This window comes from Mesoplodon mirus, assembly GCF_964341445.2.
Source record: "Mesoplodon mirus genome assembly, chromosome: 4".
Taxonomy (NCBI): domain Eukaryota; kingdom Metazoa; phylum Chordata; class Mammalia; order Artiodactyla; family Ziphiidae; genus Mesoplodon; species Mesoplodon mirus.
In genome coordinates this window covers 97933917-97959409 of record NC_138979.1, presented here as the reverse complement: position 1 = coordinate 97959409, position 25493 = coordinate 97933917, and the positions used below count along the sequence as shown (strand labels likewise).

General features: G+C 36.8%; 1 protein-coding gene across 1 annotated transcript; it reads left to right on the top strand.

Annotated features, from left to right (window-relative positions):
* Positions 1-6078: 6078 nt before the first annotated feature.
* Positions 6079-25492, top strand: SLC24A5 (solute carrier family 24 member 5; the record flags this gene model as incomplete). The annotated part of the gene is made up of 9 exons (XM_082620117.1): positions 6079-6661; positions 7352-7531; positions 17444-17527; positions 17616-17719; positions 18061-18161; positions 19858-20141; positions 22452-22658; positions 24572-24673; positions 25170-25492. The coding sequence occupies exons 1-9, from the start codon at positions 6541-6543 to the stop codon at positions 25490-25492; spliced, it is 1506 nt and encodes a 501-aa protein (XP_082476243.1). The 5' UTR covers positions 6079-6540.
* Position 25493: the final 1 nt, after the last annotated feature.

Here is a 25493-nt window from a genome sequence, read left to right as displayed (position 1 = left end):
AGAGAAATACAGAGCACTTCCTGGAGTTCCCTCTTCAAGACCAGATTCTCTTATGTTCCGTCCTTATGAGCTCTAGGGCTCTTGAGTTCCAAGCCTAGGGGAGAAACTCTAAGCCCAGCAAATTTGGAAGAACCCCTGATGAATGCCTTTGAACCAATTATTTAGAGTAAAGGAGGCATCTATCTCCCTACATAGGGGTGGCAGCCTTCACAGAGCAGACTAAGGAAAAATGATGATGCTAGCTCAAACCCTGAGGGGGTTTATTATATTAAAGTGAAGAAACTAAAGCTCTTCACTCCAGCACGTTTGAGTCAGGGTCCCCCCTCCTCTTGTCTCACTTGCCACCCCCTCAGAACACCCCAATGAAATAGAGCTAGAAGAGAAAATGACAAAGCCGGGTTGAGGCAGGCCCTTTTCCAGGTCACTCATTAAACCACCAAGTACTGAAACACTTCGGAAGGCTTTTCTATCTAAACTCTGAGAACAAAGACAGAGTAAGGCTAGCACAAATGAAGTGGGTGGAACAAGGATCAAAATGTAGGCTAAAAGCAAATTTCCATTTTTTGGTAAATGTAGCTAATGAAAATCCCTTATCTATTTATTTTTTCCGCAGCTCATGGCCTGCCCAGTGCATTCAATTTCACTGAGCACTAAACACTCTGCCAAGTTCTGGTGACATAGAACGTGCTCTCATGGAGTTACAGTGCAGAGGGAAAGGGGATGAATATTTATGTTCTATGTCTGTAATCCCACAGCCTAAAAAGCATGTGGTATTATCCCCATTTATTGAGTTTCAAAAAGAATGGAGGAGGGAGCTTTAACCCAGGTTTAGCTAATTCTAAAATTATTTCCACTCTAAAACGTTTTTTATTTTAGATCAGATTTGATCTGCAAAACGTGAACCCCCCATTAGTATTCAGAGAATTGGAATACGCCCTCCAGGAAAAGAAAAAAAAAATACAAATTTTGAGAAAACTTTGAAGGCCTTCTAGGAATTCAAAATGTTTTAAATAACTTTCACCGAGTTGGACCCACACAGCAGTGAATGAGACCAATGTGAACCGGGTTGGAAATTGGAAATGTTCAGTCATACTCCCAGCCAGTGCTTGACCCTGGGCTTTTGCTGATAAACTCACTAAGGATAAGGATGTGAGGAAATTGGCAGGTACCATTGGAATATGTGAACCATTGAGCAGATTGCTGCTTACTCACAGCCATGGCTATGGCCCCAGCTAGCAACTTCTATGATGGTTAGAGATTAAAAAATGAAGGAGCTCAGTAGACTGAGCTGAAAACTCCTTGTCATGAGGATTCCCAGGCTACTCTCTTAGGAAAGCAGCCTCAGGGACAGCCACTCATGGGCCAGCAGCAACTGAGACACAGAGGGCTCCCTATGACGATGCACTTACAGTCAACACTCACTGCACCCCAGCTCTCTCAGGCTGTACTTAACATGGTGACAATCAATCACTCATCTCATTAAGAAGTGCCCATGGGGCTTGACTCTGCCTGTTTAAATAGGAAAAAGCAATGGCAAAGTATGTGCCCTCTTCTGTAGGTATATTATATATTTTAACAAAAAGTTAAAAAATAAAAAGGTAATAATGACAAGCTGGAGTCAGAACCTGGGACCAGCCTTAGCCACCTGCTTCCTTTCCCTTCCTCTGTCTTCACAGTAGTTGGGGCAGCCTACAAAAACCTTCATTTCAGGGTTGGGGTGCAGATAATAAAAGGCAGGGGCTGACCACCATTCCTAGCTCTCATTCCATGAAGGAAAGTCGAAATCTCTTTTCAAATGACTGATTTCACAGGGTTCCTCATTGTAGATTTTCTGTATTCCCTCCAACAGGAAGTTGGAAAGCTCAACCCTGTCTGGAGCACCAGCAGGTGGAGCTAGAGAGCTGACTGAGCCCCCTTGGTTAGGGGACACTTGAGACACATGCTTGGGGAACTGAGCAGATGGCACTTGGATGGGACAAAAGGATCAACTTATAGAAGATGCTGTGTATTCTTATCCTGTGGACGTTGTCAAGGAAAAATCATTGTGGAATTCCTTATTTCATTCATTCATTCATTCATTTAACAATATTTAGTAGATGTCCATCACATGTCCAACACTGTGTTGAACACTGGAAATGCAGGACGAAATTAGATAGGCACAGTTTCGCCCTCATGGAAATTACATTCTGAAGAATTGGCTCCGTTTAGCAGGTAAGGACGTTCCTGCACTTTAGCATTAGACAGACCTTTCTCTGCATCCTGGCTCTGACATTTAGTTGGAACTATGTAACCTTAGATCTTAGGTAATTGACTCAATCTATCATCCATAAAACAGGGGTAGAAATATCCATCCCAGTAGTTCTCAACAATCCTAGAATCACCTGGGAAATTTTTAAAAATATCCCTGCCTAAGCCACTCCCTAGATTTTGATTCAATTGGTCTGGGTAAGTGTCAAATCATCAATAATTTTAAAAGCCACAGATACTTCTACTGAGCAGCCAGTGAAAACTACTCCTCTATCCTTTAGGGTTAGTGGGAGAGTTACACTGAATAGTGCACATGAATACCTCATGCTTAGTAAACATAACTTTACTGTTAGCTTTGATTCCAAACATAAAAGATGCTAACTCAGCAGAGGTCCACGTATCTGGGAGAAGACTGTGAAGGTGAAGCTGGTCAGTGAGCAAGGAAGAGCTGAAGAAGATAATTTTGACAGTTTTACTCCTCAAAAGAAAAAAACGACTACCAGTCTATACCTTGACCACAACTCAATACCATCTCTGCACTGATTTTAACAGGTTAGCTTACTTGGCTATTTCAACAGATGGCTTGTTCTGGGCTTCTTTGTTTATTTATTTTAATTGTCATTGTAAGTACAAACCACAGTTCAGAATTTAATAATGTTATCAACATGAAAGAACTCAGGGAATACTGTTCCCATGAGTCCTTCCAAAGAATCTACTAGAATATAAGATTTGGGCATCAAAATATCTAGAGAAACAACCCAAATCAACCTAAGAGTGCTGGCAAGCATTAAAAATGTAGATACTTGTAGTACCAAGACTAGATCAGGGTTAAAGGGAGAAAGAATATATTTAATGACTATATGCTCAGGCAATGCAGACAGGCTATAGCTCTTAGAATAGAAAGTGAATGGAAAGAGCATATGCAAAATCTTAAAACTCTTCTCAGTAATTATATGAGTAGTGGTGGTATCAATACCATTATTTTGAGACTCATATATGTAAATAGCACAAGTAAATGAGTAATTATGAAGCACTGGATATTCTATTGTCCCCTAAGTACTGGGACCTTTGAGAACTGGGGCCCTTGAGTGAGAAGTACCAGTATGAACTCATGATGTATTCTATCAAGAGGTGTGTGTGTGTGTGTGCGTGCGTATGTGTGTGAGTGTGTGTGTCTGTGTGTCTGTGAGACAGAGACAGAGAGAGACAATGAGCATGCCTAGCAACCCAGATTCTTAGGTCATGGTCTTGATGTACTCTGCATTTAAAAAAATAAAGAGGCATTTTTGAGAAATGGCTAGTTTGAGGTATAAGATAAGCCTAGAACATCTTTTTATATCAGGTAGTAAGAAAGCTACCAAAACTATTAAGATCATGTCAAAGGCTCTCAGAAGTCAATTTGAAGAGGCTCCCACTGGCTAAAGATGAGACAATTTGAACTTCAGAAAGGATAATAATTACAATTGGAACCCATCAAATATATTTAAATACACTAACTCATAATAATTGTTTAAATAGAATTGGTTATTTGGGAAGGAAAAGAGAGCGCCAAACATCTTGAGAAATGATAAATAAAGAAGAGTCAAGCATATACATTGTCATTGCTACATAAACTGAGTACCACTTGGTACCCACAAAGTGGATGACAGAAATCACCTATTGTAAAATATTCCAAGTAATAAATGAAGAAGAAATTATAGAATAAGAATGCCATTCTTTTGCAAGCTCTAAAGAATTAATAGATTTAGGTAATGAGCAGGAATGGCTGCTAAAATCACCACAAAAGGGAGAAGCAGATACCGTGTGCTTTATGAGGGAAAGACCTCACCACCACCTTAGTGGTGCCAAAGTGTAGCCCAGTAGCAGAGCAGATTCTGAGCATGCAGAGATAGTCTTGCCAAAGGGGCAGTACTGAGTCTGAACAACTTCTGCGTCCAGCTGTCAATCAACAAAAATATAGAAAACGGAGGAACATATTGAGCTATACCATAGGACACAATCAATAAATCAGGACTGTGGGAAACTCTACAGATCAAATGCCCTGGGGTTTTCCAACAGATAAATTATAGGGAAAAGAAAAAGAAGTAGGGGAAACCTATAAACTAAAAGAGACTTAAATGACTTCTTTTAAGGCTAAGCTATAGTATCCTTAGCATGCCCCCAATTAGGGATGAACGATGAACTATTAGAAATATACACAGAAGGAGGTGACTGCTATAGAAGCCAGGAGCCTGGTTACTCTCAGAGAAAAGGATAAGTTGGGATTGGAGCACATGAAAGGATTTCTGGGATGGCTGGCAAACTTCTATTTCTTGACCTGGGGAGTTTATAAGGAAGTCCATCTTATAAAAAGAAATAACAACAATAGTAAGATAATAACTATACATTTATTTTATGTGGCTTTTAAAATCTGTTTTATTTTACAATAAAGCTTTTTCAGATTCTTTTGCAAAATGAAGAATAAATGTATAAAGCAAATCTAATTAGCCTCCTAAATTCTCTTTTCTTGGTAAACTATATTTTATTGGATAGTTTGTTCAGAACAAGTATACCGTGTGTTCTGGGAATGTGTTTTCAAGAATCATTACAGTCTAATCAACAAATGTTTATTAAGTACCTACTATGAGCAAGATTCCACTGGAATTGTTTCATTGTAATTGGCTTATATATTCAGATACTTGCTCTGTTTCCTGGATTAACAACATACATTGTATAAGTATTCACTTTCACTGTGGGTTTGAGTTTTCCTGTTGTTTTGTTTGTTTATAATGTTTAGTTCTATTAATTGATTGAACTACTGCGTCTTGGAGAGGAAAGGTTCATGAGACACTTCCACTTATACAAAGGTAACTGGTCTCTTCCCTGGGGCTTAGCACTGCTGGCATTGAGGCCAAAGGCCAGTGGTCCAGGGCGCCACCTCCTGCAGGTGTCAGCAGCCAGAACTCTGCTTGCTGGGAATCTGCTCCCTTACTGGGCTACACTTTGGTGACTCATCATCCCAGCCTCACAACCACACCACGTATCTGGATAGTCAGTTCCTGGAAATGACGGTTTCAGAGAGGTTTATAATGGGTAGCAATTCCCAGCAAAACAAAAGAGTGTTTGAGAATTTTTACCAACTCAAGATCACAAACTTACTCCTTTCCACCAGAAAAACGCAGTTTCTAAATTTAAAACTTAGCAAGCACATCAATTTTTATGCTTTTTCTGCAAGGGAACCATGAGAGTTGCAAAACTAAAAAATTCCTTTATGGCCAAGAAGCTTCTATCTTAATCAAAAGTAATACATTAATAATAATAATATAGATGATAGACAATAGATAGATAACATTGACCATGGGGCAGAGGCTGTTTTAAGCAGATTGCATCCATTCATTTATGTAATCTTCACACAACCCAAATAGAGGGCACTATAACCTTCCCATTTTACAGAGAGTGAAAACAGAGGAGCAGAGAGGTTAAATAACGTGCCCAAGGTCATATAGTTACTAAGCAGCAATGCTAGGACTCAAGCCACGTGGTCTGGCTACAGAGCCTGTGCTATTCGTCACATGTTACTATACTGCCAGAAGTTCTTAACATCTTGGCAAGTCCAGTAAATGCTAGGGTAGGGAGGATAGTAGTTTATATCTGAACACTCCCTGGCTTGTCCAATTTGCATTTTAGAACCTCTGGCAGAGAGCACAGCTAACCAATGATCAAATAGCCTCCATCCACTACGACTCTTACTAGTTCTTGAAGCTGCCCACTTCTCTCCATCCCCATTGCCACTGCTCTGGTTCAAGCCACCATCATTTCTCCACTAGATTATTGCAGGAGCCTCCTAATTGGAGAGAGGACGAGAGGCCAAAACAGAAATATAAAAGGGTGACAGCCTAGCCAAAGAATGCACATACACGAGCTCCAGCAAATTCTAGAAGCAAAGGCTGGAGAGAGAGGTGGAAGCAGTTATAAACTCAGGTCCTTACAAATCTAAAGAGAGTCAAAAGCAGAGCCAGTATGAAGACAATAAATAAAATCACTCCATAAAGAGCAAGCCGCCTGGATCTGCCCTCGGGGACTGTGGGCCACGGGACTGTCTGCTTCCTCCCTACCTCCTCCAGCCTCTCTGGGGCTTAGGGCTCCTGATCAGAGTGGCTTGGCTGGCTCCAATCACCCTCCCTTGTCCACTGGCCTTGCTGTGATGTGCCCTGGGCAGGGCACTGGGCAGGAAGGAGACTCCTCACATGATCCAGCTTAATCCTCCCCTTCTCCCTTCCCAAGGCTGCACGTTGCAGAAAGACCGCTGCAGAAATGCAGACCAAAGGGGGCCCACGGTGGGCAAGAAGGGCCCTGCTCCTCGGCATCCTCTGGGCTACTGCGCACTTGCCTCCCCCAGGTGCCTCCCTGCCCCAACGTCTCCCAAGGGCTACAGGTAGGTGGACGCTGGGGTCAGCTACCCCTGCTGCTGCTGCCACATATGGATAAACAGACAAAGAGAGGGAAATTCTTACTTGACTCACTTTTGCTTATGCTTCCTGCTGTATTTGCTCTGAGTTTTAGCATTTGGTAAGCTATCAAACACTTCTGATCCTTCGAATAAGTTCTCAAAGATAGCTCTGAAATAATTCACAGACGTCATGAAGCAGGAGAGTCTTCAGTTTTTATTGTTGGAGACTTCATCATGGAAAAAGAAATCTTCTTTCATCCTAGAAATTCTCTCTGCAACAGTGGATGATTCTTTGTGGGCCTTGGGCTTTGCGGACAACTTGGGCTCTGAAATGGGAAAATGAAATTGTACAGATATTAGGAATCTTTATCTTCAAAATACAGTTTCTAATTGAGGAGGAAAAGGGGTTCAGAATTCCCTTTTAGTAATGAAGCAGACAAGGAAGACTGATTTCATTATTTCCTTTTTTTAATTCACCTGCTATCATTATCTTATTTCATTTAAAGCACCTCTTTCAGGTCCCAAAGACTAATTTTTTTTTAAGAATCTACAATTACATCATATTTAAAAGTGATTTAATCCCACACTTCCTGTTTTCTTAAGGAATTTCTATTTGTGGGCTTGGAATGTGTTACTCCAACATCCTTCAAATTTTCACCTCCTTTTCCTTACCAGGAAATAGCACCCAATGTGTTATGTCCCCATCATCAGAGTTTCCTGAAGGGTTTTTCACAAAACAGGAGCGTGCAGATGGAGGCATCGTAATCTACTTCCTAATTATCCTTTACATGTTCATGGCCATGTCTATTGTCTGTGATGAGTACTTCCTACCCTCCCTGGAAATCATCAGTGAATGTAAGTAGCTGGAAATCTTCTCTACAACTTTCCAGAACAGTAGTGCCACACACATATACAGCTGTCTTTGGAGTAGCTCAGCAGCAATCCTGTCCATCTCATCTGGCTGCAGAACACTGACTTCTGCATTGTGGTGTCCTGTATCTTGAGGGACTGGCGTGAGTATGGTCTTTCTTGGTAGTTAATGTGCAGCAGAACATCTTTAAATGAGTACAAAGCAACTATTGCTATACTGCCTATCTCCAGAAACTTGCAGTTTGTCTATTGTACTGCCTCGCTGTTTGTTAGTAAGCTGTTCCAAGTTTCATATACATGCACTTGGTATATACTCCTAATACTTGCCATCAAATACTTCAAAAATTTTTTTCATTTTTACTCTAAAATCTCTGTAACTTTTTTAAAGGTAGATGATAAACAAATACCTTTAAGGACCGCCCTCCTCCCTCTTCCTTTCCCAGCCTCCTACCAGTAAGGAAACTAATTGATGTTTATGAACCAATAAATAAATAAATAAGTCCTGCATTTTATGTAAAGGGCCCTTCGGCATCAGGTAATTAAACATTAAGCTCAGTTACTGGTTTCTGGAAATAAGATCTGCCAAGCCCCTCAGTTCTACTCCTTCAATCATGTATATCGCCCAGAATTCTGAGCACAGACCTTACATTAGCACACTGGTCCCTAAAATCAGGATATCAGTGATGTTTTATGCCAAATAAGCAAAAGTGCCAGCGTTTCCAGTCTCTGTCTCCTGCTTAATTAGTTTAATTGGTCGAGCATGCTCACTTCAGAGAAGGTCAAAGTTAAGGGTTAGATTTCCCACTGCATACTCCCAGGACTGCACAGAAACAGCATCCCCCCGCCACACACACACACACACACACTGCTAGCATTTCTTCACAGGGAAAGAGCATGAATGTAAACTCTCCCTTTTTCCCTTTTCCCATGGTCCCATCCCCCACCCCTGCTGAAATACAAGTCATTTTCTCTCTTGTTCAGTGCAGTACAGCAGTATCCTTAGGACTTAAAACAGGATCTGGCAATAGCAGAGGCACTCAACACCTATTTCTCTAATGAAAAATAATTATAGAACAGGTCGGCGTAAGTTTATTATAATTACTATTTAAGTTATACATATAGTTTTACATTGATACTACATTTGACATTGACACTGATAGTTTTCCTTAATAGAAATTAAATTACTTTAACATAATATTTTTACTTAGACTGATGAAATGCAAGCAGAATAGAAGAAAAAACAAATTCCTCTACATTTCTATCACCCAGAGATCCCCACAGTTATCATTTGGTGTCTTTCCTTTCAGTCTTTTAGATCTTGCTACATATACAATTTGAGGTCGTTTCCTTTTCCTAAGATAATACTTAATCATGCATATTTCCCTATATTATTAAATACCCTTCAAAAACATGATTTTTCATGGCAGCACAATAGTTCCTGATTCTGTAAACGATTTGAGCACCTAACACTGGTTTTTATACATAATAAGCACCCAGTAGAAATTTATCACAATTTTAAAAATTATTAATCTTATTAGACATTTGAGTTTTAGTTTTTTGTTCTAAATGATGTTATGTCCATTCTTGTATCAAATCTTTGCAAACTTCTCTGATCATTTCCTGATAAAGATATAGAGCTATGCATATTTTAAGCTTTATATTATACATTGCCAAAAGCATTTCACAAAGGGTGTGCCAACGAAAACCTCCACAACGTGTGGTAGCTTCCATTCCAGAAAACCATGAGTAATATCTTTTAAAAAAATAATTCTTATTGGGATCATTTTAAATGTCTTTGTTAATTGCTTTCAAATGGAAGTTATTTTATAAAATTTGTATTTATCTTACTATTTGTGAGGTTGAACATTTTATATGTGTATTCAAATTTGTGGTTTTGCTTTTGTGTTTTTTGCCCATGTTCTAATACGGGAGTATTTGTCTTTTACTTACTGATTTCCAAGATTTTTTTTAATATAAGGGTATTAACTCTTTCTAATATAATTTTTATATGATATACTTTTTATGGTTTGCTTGGTTTTGTATTTTATGTGTTTATCACATTGAAGTGTACATATTTTTAAGTCAATTTACAAATATTTTCCTTTATGATTCCCCTTTTGGTTTTATACCTAGAAATACCTTTTTATCCCTACGTCAGAAAAATTGTCATCTTTTCTTCTACTTATAGTTTCTTTTTTTTAACATTTATTTATTTATTTATATTTAATATTTTTATTTCTTCCACTAAGAATTTGTTTTGCTATAGGATACAATGCTATTTTTTCCAAAAGTTGATCCATTTTCTATACTCTCAACTCTATACTTTATTCTAATGATCTATTTGTTCATGTTTGTGCCAGTACTGTACTTCTCATTAGAAAAACTAAATCATATTAATTATATAAAATTAATTAATTAATTAATTAATTAATTAAAAATTCAAGGTACTATATCCCCACTTAGAATCCTTCTCTTCCTGGAAAACAAACAAACAAAAAAGTCACTTTTTGTTTGTTTGTTTTTCGTTTTCACATTTCCAAACAACGACTTGACTGAAAGAATAAATCCATTAAGAAATTTTTAAATAAAAACCTGTCTTGGGAGTGGTAAATAAATAGATAACTTTTCTAGCCCTGCAGAAGAAACTACTGCATTAAAATTTAGATTGCTACTTCAAAATAATCTTCATTAAGCAACTTCATAAAATATCTATAATAATGACTTCTACCATGCCATTTGTGGAATTACTTTGGAACATCATCAGCAAACATTCATTTCTCAAGTGAATCACTCTTTGCTCTGAAGTATAACACAGTAGCTATTATGGATGTGTGATTGATGGATGCCCACATCACTGCCAAATCTTCAGCTGCTAAGAATTGACCCCGGTCTTCAGCATTGAAAATGCTGGCAATGAAATGAAATAGAAATAGTGCTAGCTGGATTCATTTTTAAATGCCTCTAAATTAATTCTGTCGTTTCTCTTTCCAAGGTCTTAGCATGGTCTTGTCTAAATTAGGACATCAGCAATAAAACACAATTTCTCTGGAATTTCTTTACATTCACAGAAACTAACTTCAGAAAGTCTGCAAACGCTTTACATTTCCCCATAGTTCTTTGACAAGCTATAATAGTCCTACCCAACTAATAAGTATTAATATAATCCTCTAAACAATTTACAGAGCATTCTACAATGTACTGGAATGCTATTAATTATTTATGTATTTATTATAGTTATTTATCATAAAACCATTATAGAAGACCAAGCATGGTTCTAAATTAAACATATATGATTATATTTAGTCTTCACAAAAACCCTATGAAGTAGGGACTATCAGATAGGTTTTACTAATGAAAAAACCGATGCTGAGAGAATATATAATTTCTCAAGACTACACAGCCAGTACACAGGAGAGCCCTGGTTTCTCTAATGCCAAAACCCAAGAATGTTTTCAATTGTTGTGTGATATAATTTTACACATACTTGTTTGAGATTAGCTGCTGTAATATGGTTGTTTCAGAAGAACTGTTCTTTTTGAACAATTTTAAAAGGTATTTTTCCTCCCAAGGGCACTGAAAATTTTGACCACAAAAATACATCAAATACTCATTGTAACTACAGAGGAAGCATACTACAAAATGAGAATCCACGAAGTCACTTAAAAAAATCAGTTAAGAATTTTAGCAACCTACTGGGGGCTGTAAATTAATGTTATAAATGGTAACCTGAAATAATTAGACTCTGAGAACTAAGCATTTTGTCTATGATGTACATGAAATCATAGTGCAGTACTGTGGAACCAAACCATCATGTATAATGCAATGACTTTCTATGGAGTACATGTCTGAGTCCCAACCTAGGACACAATGGTTGAATTGGCACACCCCCGGCCCACCCCAGCCCTATCACCCCATGAACCCCTCCTCAAATCACTAACAGTGGCTCATTTGGTTAGCACAAGGGTCTTCAGCAAGGGGAAGACTAGAAAAGGCTCAGGACTGGAGTCTCCATGCAGGGGATAAGTTGGAAGTGGTGGAGGGCAGAACCTCTTGCTGATGCCCTGGCCAGGCCCAACTCAGGCAAGTGAGTGCTGTTTCTCTGCCTGTAGCTATATATGCTGGTCTGTCAATTACCATTAGAACCACCACCACTTGAGGCTTTCAACAAGGATCTTTCCCTTTCTTGCTCAGCTCATGACCATAAAAGTTACACAACCTCTCCTCCCCACCTCAAAACTGGAAAAGCAAGCACATACCCTGAGACATTTTGCTGTCATCTTAACTACGTAGAACCAATACAAGAAAATGTTGCTATACCCCCTTCCTCTAATCCTATTTTCTCTTTTATCCCTTTAAGTTCTAAGGGAAAAGAGACTAAAGATGATTCTTTGAACACATTTATATATAATATAAACTATATTAACTTGTAGCCCAAATAGTAGGACTATTACCTCTCATCTTTATAAGCAGTTCATTTTTAGAAACACAAAAGTTCAGTATAAAGTCAAAACAAATCCTTTTTATGTGTTGTTTTAACATGTAATGGGGACCTCCTAGAGTTATTTAACCACTGTTTAAATCACCTTTCTTTAACTTTTCCTAAGCTGACTAGAGAGAAACATGAGAACCTCTAGTGACTGGTCACTTGATACAGCTCAAAGTCCACAATGAGCTACTTATGAAATTTTTCTTTTTATATGTTACGCTAATATGCTATTCAGTTAGTAATTCTAATCCCTCCACCATGTTGACCCTTTGAAGTATAACATGTCTTAAGTGAAAATGATCTTAGTAAGGTTTTCAGAAACATACTTAAATAAAATATTTACTTTTTTATTAAAAAATTATTCTTATTCACTTTGCTTTGAGCTAATATTTGCCCATGTTCTACTTTATGTTTCAGAAATAGACAATAAGAAAGAAAGGCAAGTTTTAATTCCAGGTAGAATTAATTCTAAATTGATAAAATTGAAAGGGAGTGGAATAATTCTGTGAGTATGGCATTTGGATAGCCGACAGTTTCAGGGGATTGTTTGATTCTTAATCCTTATGAAATTTACAGAGGCAAAGCCTTTCCAAAGAACAAAGAATCTAAGAATAGTGCTTCCTCCCTGCCACACAGGCACTCATTCTCCTCTTAAGAGCATTTTCATCCTCTTTGTTTTTCTTTTCCCTCTGATCTAAACTAATCTAAATTTAAAATATAAATAAATATATTGTGGTCACCTTGGATCACATCTAAATCTACCCCAGGTATATGGATCTAAATAAGTGCCAAGTGGTCTGGATATTACCAAGATGCCATTCAGGAATAGGCAATGATGATGATGATGATGATAATAATAATAAAGCTATGTATTAATCTCTTCACTTACATGGGTAACAGAAAGAGCAGCTTTTTAAACTCAAAAAGGTCTAGCTGCCCATCCCATCTCTGCAACTACTACCTATGTGACTTTGGGCAAGTTATGGAGACAAAACTCAGGTAATTGTGAGCTTTGGAGATAAAATGTCTTACATATGCTTTATATGATAGACTTAAGGCAAGTGGAAATTAATTAATACTAAAGCTGTTAGATTAGGCCATGGGGGAGTCTTTCTTTTTCAGTGGAATCAGGCCTTTCAAAACATTATACAGAGTTTCAGAATTTATTCCGTTATAGCTCAGACAAAATATGAGATGATAACTATAAAGTACTTCAAATGTTTTTATTTACTGTTAAAAGCACCACAGAGCGTATACATGCAGTTGTACATTGAGAGGCTAGGCATTTATTTCAATGATGCTGACTTCACTCAAAACATTTCTAGAATATATTTGGAATTAATATCAGAACCAATTTTGCAAATCATAAAAGACATTGGTTTGCTGTCATACTTCATTTTGAATAGAATTACTCAGCAGGACTACCCACCGTAGTCACTAGAGTTGGGTCTGAATGACTTTTAATTGCTTTCAAAATTCAAATCCATTCACAAAGCATGAAAATTTTCTATCACTGAGGACTTTACAAAATTGTGCCAGAAGACACCAAATTGCTTATAGCCTACTCTTGTAACTCTATTAAACGCACATTGTGAAAAGAACTGGAAATACATAAAGAACGGTAGCAGTGGTTAAAATACAATGTTAAAATTATAAATGATCCTCCCCATTCTGTTTTCTCCTCCATTTTCTAAATTTTCAGCAACAAAGGGGATTTTTATTTATAAAAGGAATTTATTTAACAGTAAGAAGCAGTACAGAGGCTTAAGGCATAGAATTCATATTTTATATTTTTTGTAAAAATTGATAATATTAGAAGATACCTAAATATTGTGTAGTCCAATCCTCCATTTTACAGATGGCAAAATACAAGGCTTGTCTGAATGACTTATCTAAAGTCTCACATTAAGGTACTGGCAAGGCCAGAAGCCAGGTCTCCATTTTAGTTTAAAACTCTTTCTACTATATTTCCAGAAGAGGATTTTCAAAAACCGTTATAAACTTTCCAACATGGTATCAGAGAAGAGAACATGCTTAAGAAAAAGTCTGATGAGTTCCAGTAGTCAGTTCATTATCATAAAGTTGCACTTTATATAAACAATGTGATTTCTAAACTTATAAAGAAAACTCACCTTGAACATTTCTACTATATCCTGAAGGAAATATGATTACTCCTTTAGAGTAATAGAGAGGGAAAAAAGTAATAGCTCTTGGGAGAGGGGGGAAACCAGAACAATTTATCTTTTTTTTTTTTTTTTTTTTTTTTTTTTTTTGCGGTATGCGGGCCTCTCACTGTTGTGGCCTCTCCCGCTGCGGAGCACAGGCCCCGGACGCGCAGGCCCAGCGGCCACGGCTCACGGGCCCAGCCGCTCCGCGGCATATGGGATCCTCCCAGACCGGGGCACGAACCCGTATCCCCTGCATCAGCAGGCGGACTCTCAACCACTGCGCCACCAGGGAGGCCCCCAGAACAATTTATCTTTAATAATAAACTATAGCAGAGAGAAATGCTACCCAAGCGTCAGTGAAGACAAAGCCAGTCGATTCTAAAGTTCAAAGGTATAAACCATTTTACAAAATATGCTTAGAACCGTAAGATGTAACTTGTTAAAATATCTTGGAAGTTTTACACATCCATCTGTACAGAACCTTTCTTTTCATAACTCAAATAGAGCCCAGTGAATAGCAACAAGCTTTATTGTTACTGCCTTTTGAGAGTGAAAGTGCTCAAAAGGGCCACCTATTTTTCCTACCTTGCAACAGCCGGATGGATCACCCTTTCTCTCTCAAGACTGAATTTTTCTAATGAAGCATTCTTCAGCCAGCATTAAATGAAGACTGGCCATTCACTCTTCAGCTGCCCCAAGTTTAGACAGTTACTTCAAGATAAAGCACTTTGTTCTTTTTCAATTTCCTCCACATACTATCTAGCCCTGGTTTGATTTGAGAAGAGAATTCATGGTAATATCACTAAATTTATACATTCTCTGGAATATGCTGGAAAACGTCTAAATTATTCCTGACTCCCAATAACTATTTTCCCCCTAGCAAGGAATGGAACAGTGGTAGTTATGTACCAGTGCCATGAGGCAGGAAAGAAAATGACTCAATTGCCCCCCATAATTGGCCTAAGTGCCATTCTTATATTATATTGAGTTTCTGTGATGAAACAGAAATAGCACTGGGTTTAGAACCAATAGACTTGTGGTTTATGCCCTAACTCCTCACATTTAAGATCCTTGCTCTCCATGTAACTTTTAGTTACTTAACCTTCTGGACCTGTTTCTTTATCTGTAAAATGGAAATACCACCACTCATATCTGAGGATAGCTGAGATGACTAAATTATGTATATGATAGTGAACTGTATACCATGAATTAAGATATTATTTACTTCATACATAAAATGAAAAAGTTAATAACAGAACAATATGCTTCATTTTGTTCTATTTTAAGTTTCATGGCCAATTGGTCCTACTACATATCAGAGTTGTAGTAAGAGTATAAATACTATATACTATATATATACTACATATTTATATGTAAAATTACTCTAACCAGTAAAAGAAATGCTATGAAATGTCACTTACATAAATTACTACTTCTCTCCCTTCATTAGTCACCACAAGTAGATGTTCATCAAGCAAGATGACCAAAGGAAAATAGTAAGGAATAGGATAGAGGGCCTGGATTAGATAATTCCGACTATCCTGAGAGGATTTTTCACAATGGAGGCTTAACAGGTGGCCCAACGAGCTGGTTGGGCCTCTGAGACCAGATAATCTCATGGGGATAAAAAAGATGACTGCGGCTGGTATTACCAGCAAGCAATATTGTGGATGTCTTTCCAAGCACTTCCCATATTCTTCACAATAAAAGCCCAAGTCCTTGCTAGGATCCACAAGGCCTTACATGATCTAGTCACCTATTACCTTTGACCTCATCATCTACAGCTCTCCTTCACACACTTTATTCCAGACACTCCAGTCTTTTTCTGTTTCTTGAACACACAGGCTAGCTTCTACCTCAAAACCTTTGCACTCACTCCATCTGCCTAGAATACTCCTGGGTCTACGTGAGGTTAGCTCCCTCACTTTGAAGTCTTTGTTAACTTACCATCTCAGTAAAGTCCTTTCTGGTTACCCAATCTAAAATTACAATCTTTCCTCCATGACATTTTATATCCCACCCTGCTTTTGCTCCTTCTAACATAATACATAGTTTTCTTATCTTGTCTGTCTGTTCTCACTATAATTAAATTCCAGAAGATGAGAAACATTTGTCTGTTTTGTTACTGCCACATTCCTAGCACATAAAAAAAGCATCTGGCATACTAGGTAGTCAATAGATAAATAACAAATAAATGAACAATAGTCAGGTGTTCCAGTTATCTATGGTTGCTTAACAAATCACCCCAAAACTATTAGCTTAAAAGAACAATCATTTCATACCTCACAGCTTTGGGGATTTACTGGCCTCAGCTGAGTTGTTCTTGCTTGAGGTCTCTCATGCAGTTATAGTAAGAAGAGAGGACTAGAATTATCTGAAAACTCCCTCCTTCACATGTCTGGTGCCTGGGATGGGAAGATTCAAAACTGGGGGGCTGAACCAGCCGGGGTTCCTCAGGTATCTCTATTTCTATGTGGGCTCTTCACAAGGTCTTTCCAGTATGGTAGCCAGGGTTTTTATGCGATCACTTAGGGCTCTGAAGCAAATGTTCCTAGAGAGAGAAAACCATGAGAAAGTTTTGTCACCTTTTATGTCCTAGCTTCAGAAATATTACGGCTCTGCCATACTGTTAGTCAAAGCAGTCACAAAGGCTCATCTAGGCTCAGATGACGTAAACATAAACTCTACCTTGTTTTTTGTTTTGTTTTTTTGATAGGGAATGGAGAGGTTCTGGAATATCATGTGGGCAGAAATATTGTAGCTATTTTTGTTTTGTTGTCACACCGCCAACAACAAAAGGAATCAGTAATGTCAAAGGTAGATGTCTCAGCAGAGAAGTAGAACCTGATGTGGACCTGAGAGTGAGCGACAGGTAACGGCCCCACAGGCAAGAATAAGGAGATACTGACCACAGGTGAAAGGGGCTCAACAAAGCACACCAGAGTTTGAGAGTCTGGAAAGACTGAGTGTCAAATATCAGTAGATATAGCAAACAATAAACATCAGCAAAGGATTGCTATCAAAGCCTTGGAAACCTGAGGTTTAGTTCTGACTTTGACACTAACTTTCTGACCTAGGGTAAATAATGCCTAGCATGCTGCCTCTATCGGCTGTTTTCCAGCTAAAGTTAATATTAGTGATTTTCTGTGAAGATGTAGCTTTGATATATATCTATTTAGTTATAAAGACATACTCTTTCATTTGTCACTTTACCAGGCATAACATAATTTCATTTGTCTTCAGCCTTTGGATTGTCCCAGAATGTTGCAGGTGCAACTTTTATGGCAGCCGGTAGTTCAGCTCCTGAATTAGTTACTGCTTTCCTAGGTAAATATTGCTCCTTATATTTTTTCTTACTCCATGTGATTTGATCTTCTCCAAGTCAATACTAACTGAGCTACTATCTTGCTTATAGGTGTATTTATCACAGAGGGCGATATTGGCATTAGCACCATTCTTGGATCTGCAATTTATAATCTCCTTGGCATCTGTGCAGCCTGTGGCTTACTATCTAACGTGGTATGTAAAAAAACTTTATTCAACAAAATTTATTGCCTTGACAAATTATAAGAACCGTTCAGAGTCTAGGACAAACAAGGCACTAGTAATGTGTTCAATTAAATTTATTAATCGGTAGAAAAACAACATGTATTCAATTTTAAGTTAACCCACAAATACCTCTTGGTCAAATTTATGAAAATCAGACTAGGTTTAGAAACACAATTTTTCTTAAAATTCCTTTCTCTATGCAATATGCAAAAGGTAACAATATTTAGCTACAAATATACAATTTTATTATTGCACTAAGCAAGTACTTGAAGAAGTTACAGTGTAATGGAAAACATTAATTATTTTTATAGGTTTCAACGCTATCATGTTGGCCCCTATTCAGAGACTGTGCAGCATACATGATTAGTGTAGCAGCAGTTCTTGCCATAATATTTGACAACCAAGTTTACTGGTAAGCTTGAAATAATTATTCTTAATGTAAAACAATTACAGAGAGGATTTTTATAAAATTCTGATGGTTTAGTAACATTTCTTTTTTTTCAAAAATGTTATTTCAATCACTTCTCAATCATCTGCCACTTCCGTACATCTTCCCCATAGGTCTCTGAGCTAACCTCCTCACCACGATTGCTAGTTGGGTTCTTCTCCCTTCTTTGCAATTCTTTAGTCAAGTCAGTCTTCTTTTTTTTTGTCTAACCACTGGATGTTACCACCCCTCTTTCTCTCCACTGACTTCCTGTTGAGAAGATCTCCCAACTTTTGTTGTCCGTTAAAGCCCCAACAGGTGGCTTTTTCATCTATTGGGTGGTTTACCTTGCCTCCATTAAAAGTGACCATGGTCACAAGATTGGAGAAGATGACAAAGGAAGTAAAAGAAGTTCCTTTAAATTCCTACAACTTTCTCCCTGATGTTCATTTAGTAAGAGGAACTATAGCCTTCTTCCCCTAAAAATCAAAAACGTTTAGGTTTCAATATTAAAAACTATTTGCTTTCTTTATAATCTCCCCATGCCTTGCTGTTCCAAGAAAATGAAAAAGGGGGTGACTTAGTGAACAGATAGTAATCGTTTCAGCTAACAAGTAGGTGTTTATCACTACACTAGGAATCTTAATGGATAAAGAAATGTAAAACGCAGCCATACAGATTGTACATTGCCCAATGCCAGAGATCACCAGAAAAATAGAAAACGCTGTAAATGGCACCCCTCTGGAATACTACAATTTGGTAGTGCTGCATCAATATCTGCTATCAAAAAACTTTAAACCCCGCAGGGAGCAAATTTTTTAAATGAATCATCCTGAAATCTAGACTGTCTCCCAAGGAAAGACTGTTGGTTACAATGGGGATGCTTCTGGGACTTAGCAGTTGTCTGTAAGGGGACAATGACTGTGAGAGCATCCAAGCTAATGCTCCCTCCATTAGGGAAATCAAGAACTCTGTGCCTTCAAGCTGTAGCAGAGATTCAATGGCTGTAAAATAAAAGGTAAACGCAAGGTTCAAATGTGATGGTATTAGCTAATGAAAATCCTTTAAACAGCAAACCAGAGTACAGGAAAACGGTTCTCGGTGCCTTAGGTATAATTTTATTTTTGAAAACATCCTTGCTTTCTTGTGAATGCAAGCCAAACTCATTTACATTAAAATCGTCAAAAAATCTCTGTATAGCAAACTGAAAGGCTCCAGCCAAAGTCTAACATATTCTGAATATTTTACACAAAATTCCTATACCTGAACAATTGAAATGAACAGATACTATATTTTCTTCTAATTATTATATTCTTCCAATGAACTGAGGTGGAGAATGCCCATCACTATTCATTAGTTTCACTTTTATTTTGAAAGTCTATGATTACTGTTATGTTTAAAGAACTTTTTATGCCTGCCATTCGGAAGGATTCTACAAATTAAGACAATGCATTTATAATCCTTGTTTTTGAAATACAGAAAGGACAGTGTCAAGCTTTCATCAAATTTTTAATAATGCTGTAACCAAAGGTGGACACATCTGCAAAACCAAAATACATCTAGAACATTTCTGTTCTATTGCTGCATTAGAAAATTAAGCAGATACTGCCCCAAAGCTACTAACTCTAAAATAACTTTCACATTTTTAATTGAAAAACACACAAATTTCTTTAATTTATAGGTATGAAGGAACTTCACTGCTTTTGATATATGGATTATATGTTTTGGTGCTGTGTTTTGACATTAAAATTAACCAATATATTATAAAGAAATGCAGTCCTTGCTGCCCCTGCCTTGCCAAAGCAATGGAAGAGAGAAGTGAACAACAGCCACTGATGGGATGGGAAGATGAGGATCAACCATTCATCCGTAGGCAATCAAGAACTGACAGTGGAATATTTCATGAAGATTCTGGCTACTCCCAGCTTTCTATAAGTTTACATCGTCTTAGTCAGGTTTCTGAAGGTAATAACCACATCCTGGCCACTATTAAGTCTATTCACTAGCAAAACTTAATTTCATTTCAATTCATTAAGTACTATATACTTACTATGTAAAAAACACTACGGGGATTCAGGGATGATCAAGAGGCAGACCTATCCCTAAAGAAGCTTCCAATACTACAGGGGGGAAAAAAAAACCCAAATAGCTAAAATGTGAACATTTAAGTACTGTAAAGAGAAACAAATAAAGCATAACTGTGGTTCCTAAAGGGGACAGACGGTACAAAATTTGATGAGGATGGTTAGATAGGAAAGATTATCACGGAGAAGGGAGCATTAAAACTAAGCCTTGTAGAATAGTAAGATTTTAACTAACAACCTGATTTATGAATAATAAGTAACAGCTATTGAAGTCTAGACTTCAATAGCTGTTACTTATTAGTCATAAGTAAATGATGCAGAGATAAGAGTAAAGAGTATTCCATGGACTGACAAGGAAATAAAATGAGCAAAAGGCCTGCTCAAGTACTAACGTAACTGGAGCACTGCATGTGCAGAATGGAAGCAGAAGGAAGGTGGATAGAAAGGAAGAGGACAGAGTCTTAAATGTTAGATTAAGAGTGTTTGCAGGTTTGTAAGCAGAGAAATTATCAGAACTGAAATATGGGATAAAGGACATGGAGGTCTTGTAATTTTTTTTTTTTTTTTTTTTCGGCACGCGGGCCTCTCACAGGCTCTGTACGTGCAGGCTCAGCGGCCATGGCTCACGGGCCCAGCCCCTCCACGGCATGTGGGATCTTCCCGGACTGGGGCACGAACCTGTGTCCCCTGCATCGGCAGGCGGACTCTCAACCCCTGCGCCACCAGGGAAGCCCATGACATGGAGGTCTTTAAGAGGCTACTAAACCAACCGATGTGTTTAGCAGATGTCTAGACAAAGTGAAGGCAGAGGGAATACAAGAGAACAGATGTGAGACATTGCAAAGGAAGCATCACCAAGACCAGGCAACTGAAGGGCTACTTGGGAGCAGAGATAATTCTGAGGCTTTTGATCATGACTGACTAAGAAGATGAGAACACCACTTACAAAAACTAGGAATTAAGGAAGAAAAGCTGGTGTGGGAAAAAAGAAAGTAAGAAGGAAACAGTTGAATTTTAAACATGTCATTTGAAGCAGTAGCAAAACACTTAAGTAAATATATTTAGTAGGAAGTCGAATTCAGCTATGGCCAGAAATACAAATTTGGTTATTTTTTTATAAAGTGGTTGTAAGAAACAGATGCTAAATTTTATTTAGTACTTTAGACAGGGAACTTATTCTATTACCTTAAAAAGTTAAAATATGACTTTTCCCCTTCTTACAAAAATTATAGTTTCTAGTCTTTCAGGCGCAAGAGGTACACACGTCTAAGTTAAATTTTGTAACAAGAAACTCAAAAGAACCAGTCCAAACATTTTTTATTACACTAAAATTATATCTATTACTTCTGGCCCATTGGCTGAGGCTTGGCAAAAAATTTTTTATGAGTTATTTTACTAGCATTAGTTGTAATGTGACCTAATATATGGGTATAGTATTTTATAAATGCCATACAAATTTTAAACAATTTTAAAGTGAATTCCCCTTTTTATCGAATGTATTATTGTCTTCCACTAAGTTAATAAAACAAATTGAATTTAAAAAACATACTCAAGTCTTACAAGTTACATTGTAGATTCTATACTAGTGCCTATTTTCTTAAGGTTTTTTCTAAGAATTGTGGTGAATTCTGTGTTTGGTGAATTAATTAAATAATGAAACAAGTCCCCTAAAGTTACTTACAATGAGAATTAGAAATATTCAACTTAATAAAAAGATTATGCTATAATTATATTATACTCCCTAAGTATACATTGTGATAAATAGGGCAGGCTGGAGGTATCATCAATATTGGGAAATGGATACAATGGGGATAGCTAAGGTAAGACAGCCAGTTAATCCCATAAGCAAAAGTTACTAAAGACCATCCACACTGTAGAAAACCAAGAGATGTCGAACTGACACTTCATAAACATTACGTCTCTAACATACTTAGTGAATGACCCAAGACATTTTGATGGATTTAAGGCCCCAAATCAAGAAACGCTGAGTATCACATTTTACACCATCAGCCCTGAAGTCTCAATTAGTTTCTCTTTGCCAGCAATATCAGTAATGAGGCATTCGAATGTTTTAAATAGCCTCTTAAAAACTGATACAGCTAATTTATTTCAATACAGCTTTCTAAATGAACATTTCTAACTTAATTGGCCACTTGAGAAAACTCAAATTCATTTAATTTTTCCTTAACAGATCCACCAAGTGTTTTCAACATGCCTGAAGCAGACTTGAAAAGAATTTTTTGGGTACTATCCCTTCCCATTATTATACTACTTTTTCTAACCACACCAGATTGTAGAAGAAAGTTTTGGAAAAATTACTTTGTGATAACCTTTTTCATGTCAGCACTGTGGATATCTGCATTTACATATATCCTGGTTTGGATGGTCACAATAACTGGTACGTATCTTAAGTATAAGAGCACAATTTAAAAATAAAATAATCAGTTTTATATAAGAACAAAGCATATATTCACTAAGTGTAGTCCAAAGAGCAATTTTTTTTCAGTAAAGACTAAAGATTAGTGCTATTTACAGAAAGATTAAATATTAATACACCAACAAGCTCATTCAGGTTTTGTGAGTTGTATATCACGTCAACTATATTCTCACTGTTATACAGCCCAGGGGTACAAGTCAAAGGAATGTACATGTTATAAATGAAATCAAATTCACAGAATGTCTTTCTATTATGCTAATAATTAAATCACATTGCATGGGTGCATAACATAGTCTTTATATTGAATTCCATTCCATAATAAAAAATATAGCAAGGTGCCAGTGTTTTGAGAAAACGATGGGTACTGTTTAACTAGATTACATTTTATTTTGCTTTTTAATATGGGAATATAAACGTAGTATGAAATGAATAAAAAGGGTATAAAATAAAAGTTTCATTTTAGGTTTCTACTACCTTCATGATTAAGATTTAACTATTACTGCTTGGTCATAAGCAGCTGTAGTCCCACAGAACTCCTAGTCCAGAAGGAAAAATTGAATATAAACAATGAACACAAAAATCAGGAATTTCTCTCAGAAAGGTTAAGCTGAATGGACTTATATCATGGGTGAGCAAACCACCACCTGTGTGCCCAAATCACTGAGTCTCCTGCTTTTGAGAGTTAAGTTTTACTGAACACAGTCATGCCCATCCATTTATATATTATCTATGGATGCTTTCACATTACACTGGCAGAGCTGAATAACTGCAACAGAGATCACATAGCCTGCAAAGCCTAAATTAATTACTATCTCACCCTTTCGAAAAAAGTTTGCTGACCTCTGACTTTTCTCATATTAATATATGACTTAGAATAGTATGCTATTCTATTTTGCTTTTACTTTAAGAGTAAGATGAAAAAGTCCAATAGCTTGCATATTAAAACTCTAAATTTTCTCAGACAGATCACATTTGACATTAGGAAAGCAACAAAAGAACAAAATGAAGTACTAGATCATAGAACAGTCGCCAAGATGATAAATATTAGTGTTATTTATGTACATATGAACTCTGGCAAACCAGTAACAAAATTAACAACCAATTACAATTCCAGTATCAATATATAAGCATGCAATAAATATGCTACTTGAAGTTCTTTTAACTAACATTTTAAGAAAGAAAAATTCTAAAGTAAGTTTTCAATTACAATATTAAGAGCAGTTACAATTACTTTCTTTTTTAAACTTCCCTCTAGTTCTGTTTCCCAAAATGAATACATTGATGAAAAATGTTGAACTGACATCAGATTTAACAGAAGTATTAAACTGGGACCATAAAGTTAGAAAGACTCAAGCCAAATCCTATTTTGTTTTCCTCAGATTTATGATTTCCCAAAGATAACACTAAACTAAGGTCTGTCACTAAAGTAGGAATTTAAAAATGCATACTGTATTAACACATGTACAGCTTAAAAATAGCTACAAATAATTTGCTTAAATCTGATCTCTTTAGCAAATGTTTTTAAAAGGGAAAAGAGAAAATGACCAATCTCGTTAGCATATTTTAAGCAACAGCCTTGACAACAGTGGACAGCCAAAACTTCTGTAAGCATACCAGGTAGGGAAATTACTCCTTGGTAGAATTTTGTGTATTAAATATTGACATCTGTCATTAAAAATCTGTGCTAGCTGGGTTACCAATTCACCAATACTATTCAAATATTTTGGTAGCTAAAAATCTAAGTAAATACATATTGGTTCTGAAATCTAAATATGCCTATGTTCTTTTTCAGGAAAGAAATATCTGAAATATCTGTAAAGAACAGTTAGCAAATCTGTAAGATTTGTAACTTGTAATATCTATGTTTATTTCAGGGGAAACATTAGAAATTCCAGATACAGTAATGGGCCTTACTTTATTAGCAGCAGGAACAAGCATACCAGACACGATTGCAAGTGTGTTGGTTGCAAGAAAAGGTAAGAAGTAGGTCCCTCAAGCTGCAGTGCCCATTCTTAAAAGCCTGGCTGAAATATACTGAGCAAAGGTAACTTTAAAATATTTATTTCCTCCGTAACATACTTTGAAGAAAAAAAAAGGAGTGACTCAAAGGAAGGATTTACTATTTAATAGCAGATTAATTTCACTAAATCTAATCGCCCAAGTAATATTCATCTGAAATGTGCATTAAATCATAACTAACCATGTTAGAATGAAAAGCAACAAGTAATCTACATACCTTATTGAAAAATGGTTTAATAAATAAAGATAATTATTAGATAAATAAATGTTAAGACTTTAAATACTAACCCCCCAAAATTTAAAAATACAAATTCATTAAGACTTTTCCTCTAATACAACAATTTTCCAAAACAAAGAGAGAAAGTATCCAGTGTTTTTTCTTATGAAGCTTATTAATAAAATACAGTATTGGTGTGCATATTTTAACAACATGCTTTTTTTTTTTTTTTACAGGCAAAGGAGATATGGCTATGTCTAACATTGTGGGATCCAATGTGTTCGATATGTTGTGCCTAGGAGTTCCATGGTTTATTAAAACTACATTTATAAATGCATCTGCTCCTGTAGAAGTGAACAGTAGAGGACTAACTTACATAACCATCTTTCTCAACATTTCAATTATTTTTCTTTTCTTAGCAGTTCACCTTAATGGCTGGAAACTAGACAGAAAGTTGGGAGTAGTCTGCCTATTATTATACTTGGGGCTTGCAACATTATCAGTTCTGTATGAACTTGGAATTATTGGAAATAATAAAATAAGGGGCTGTGGTGGTTAAT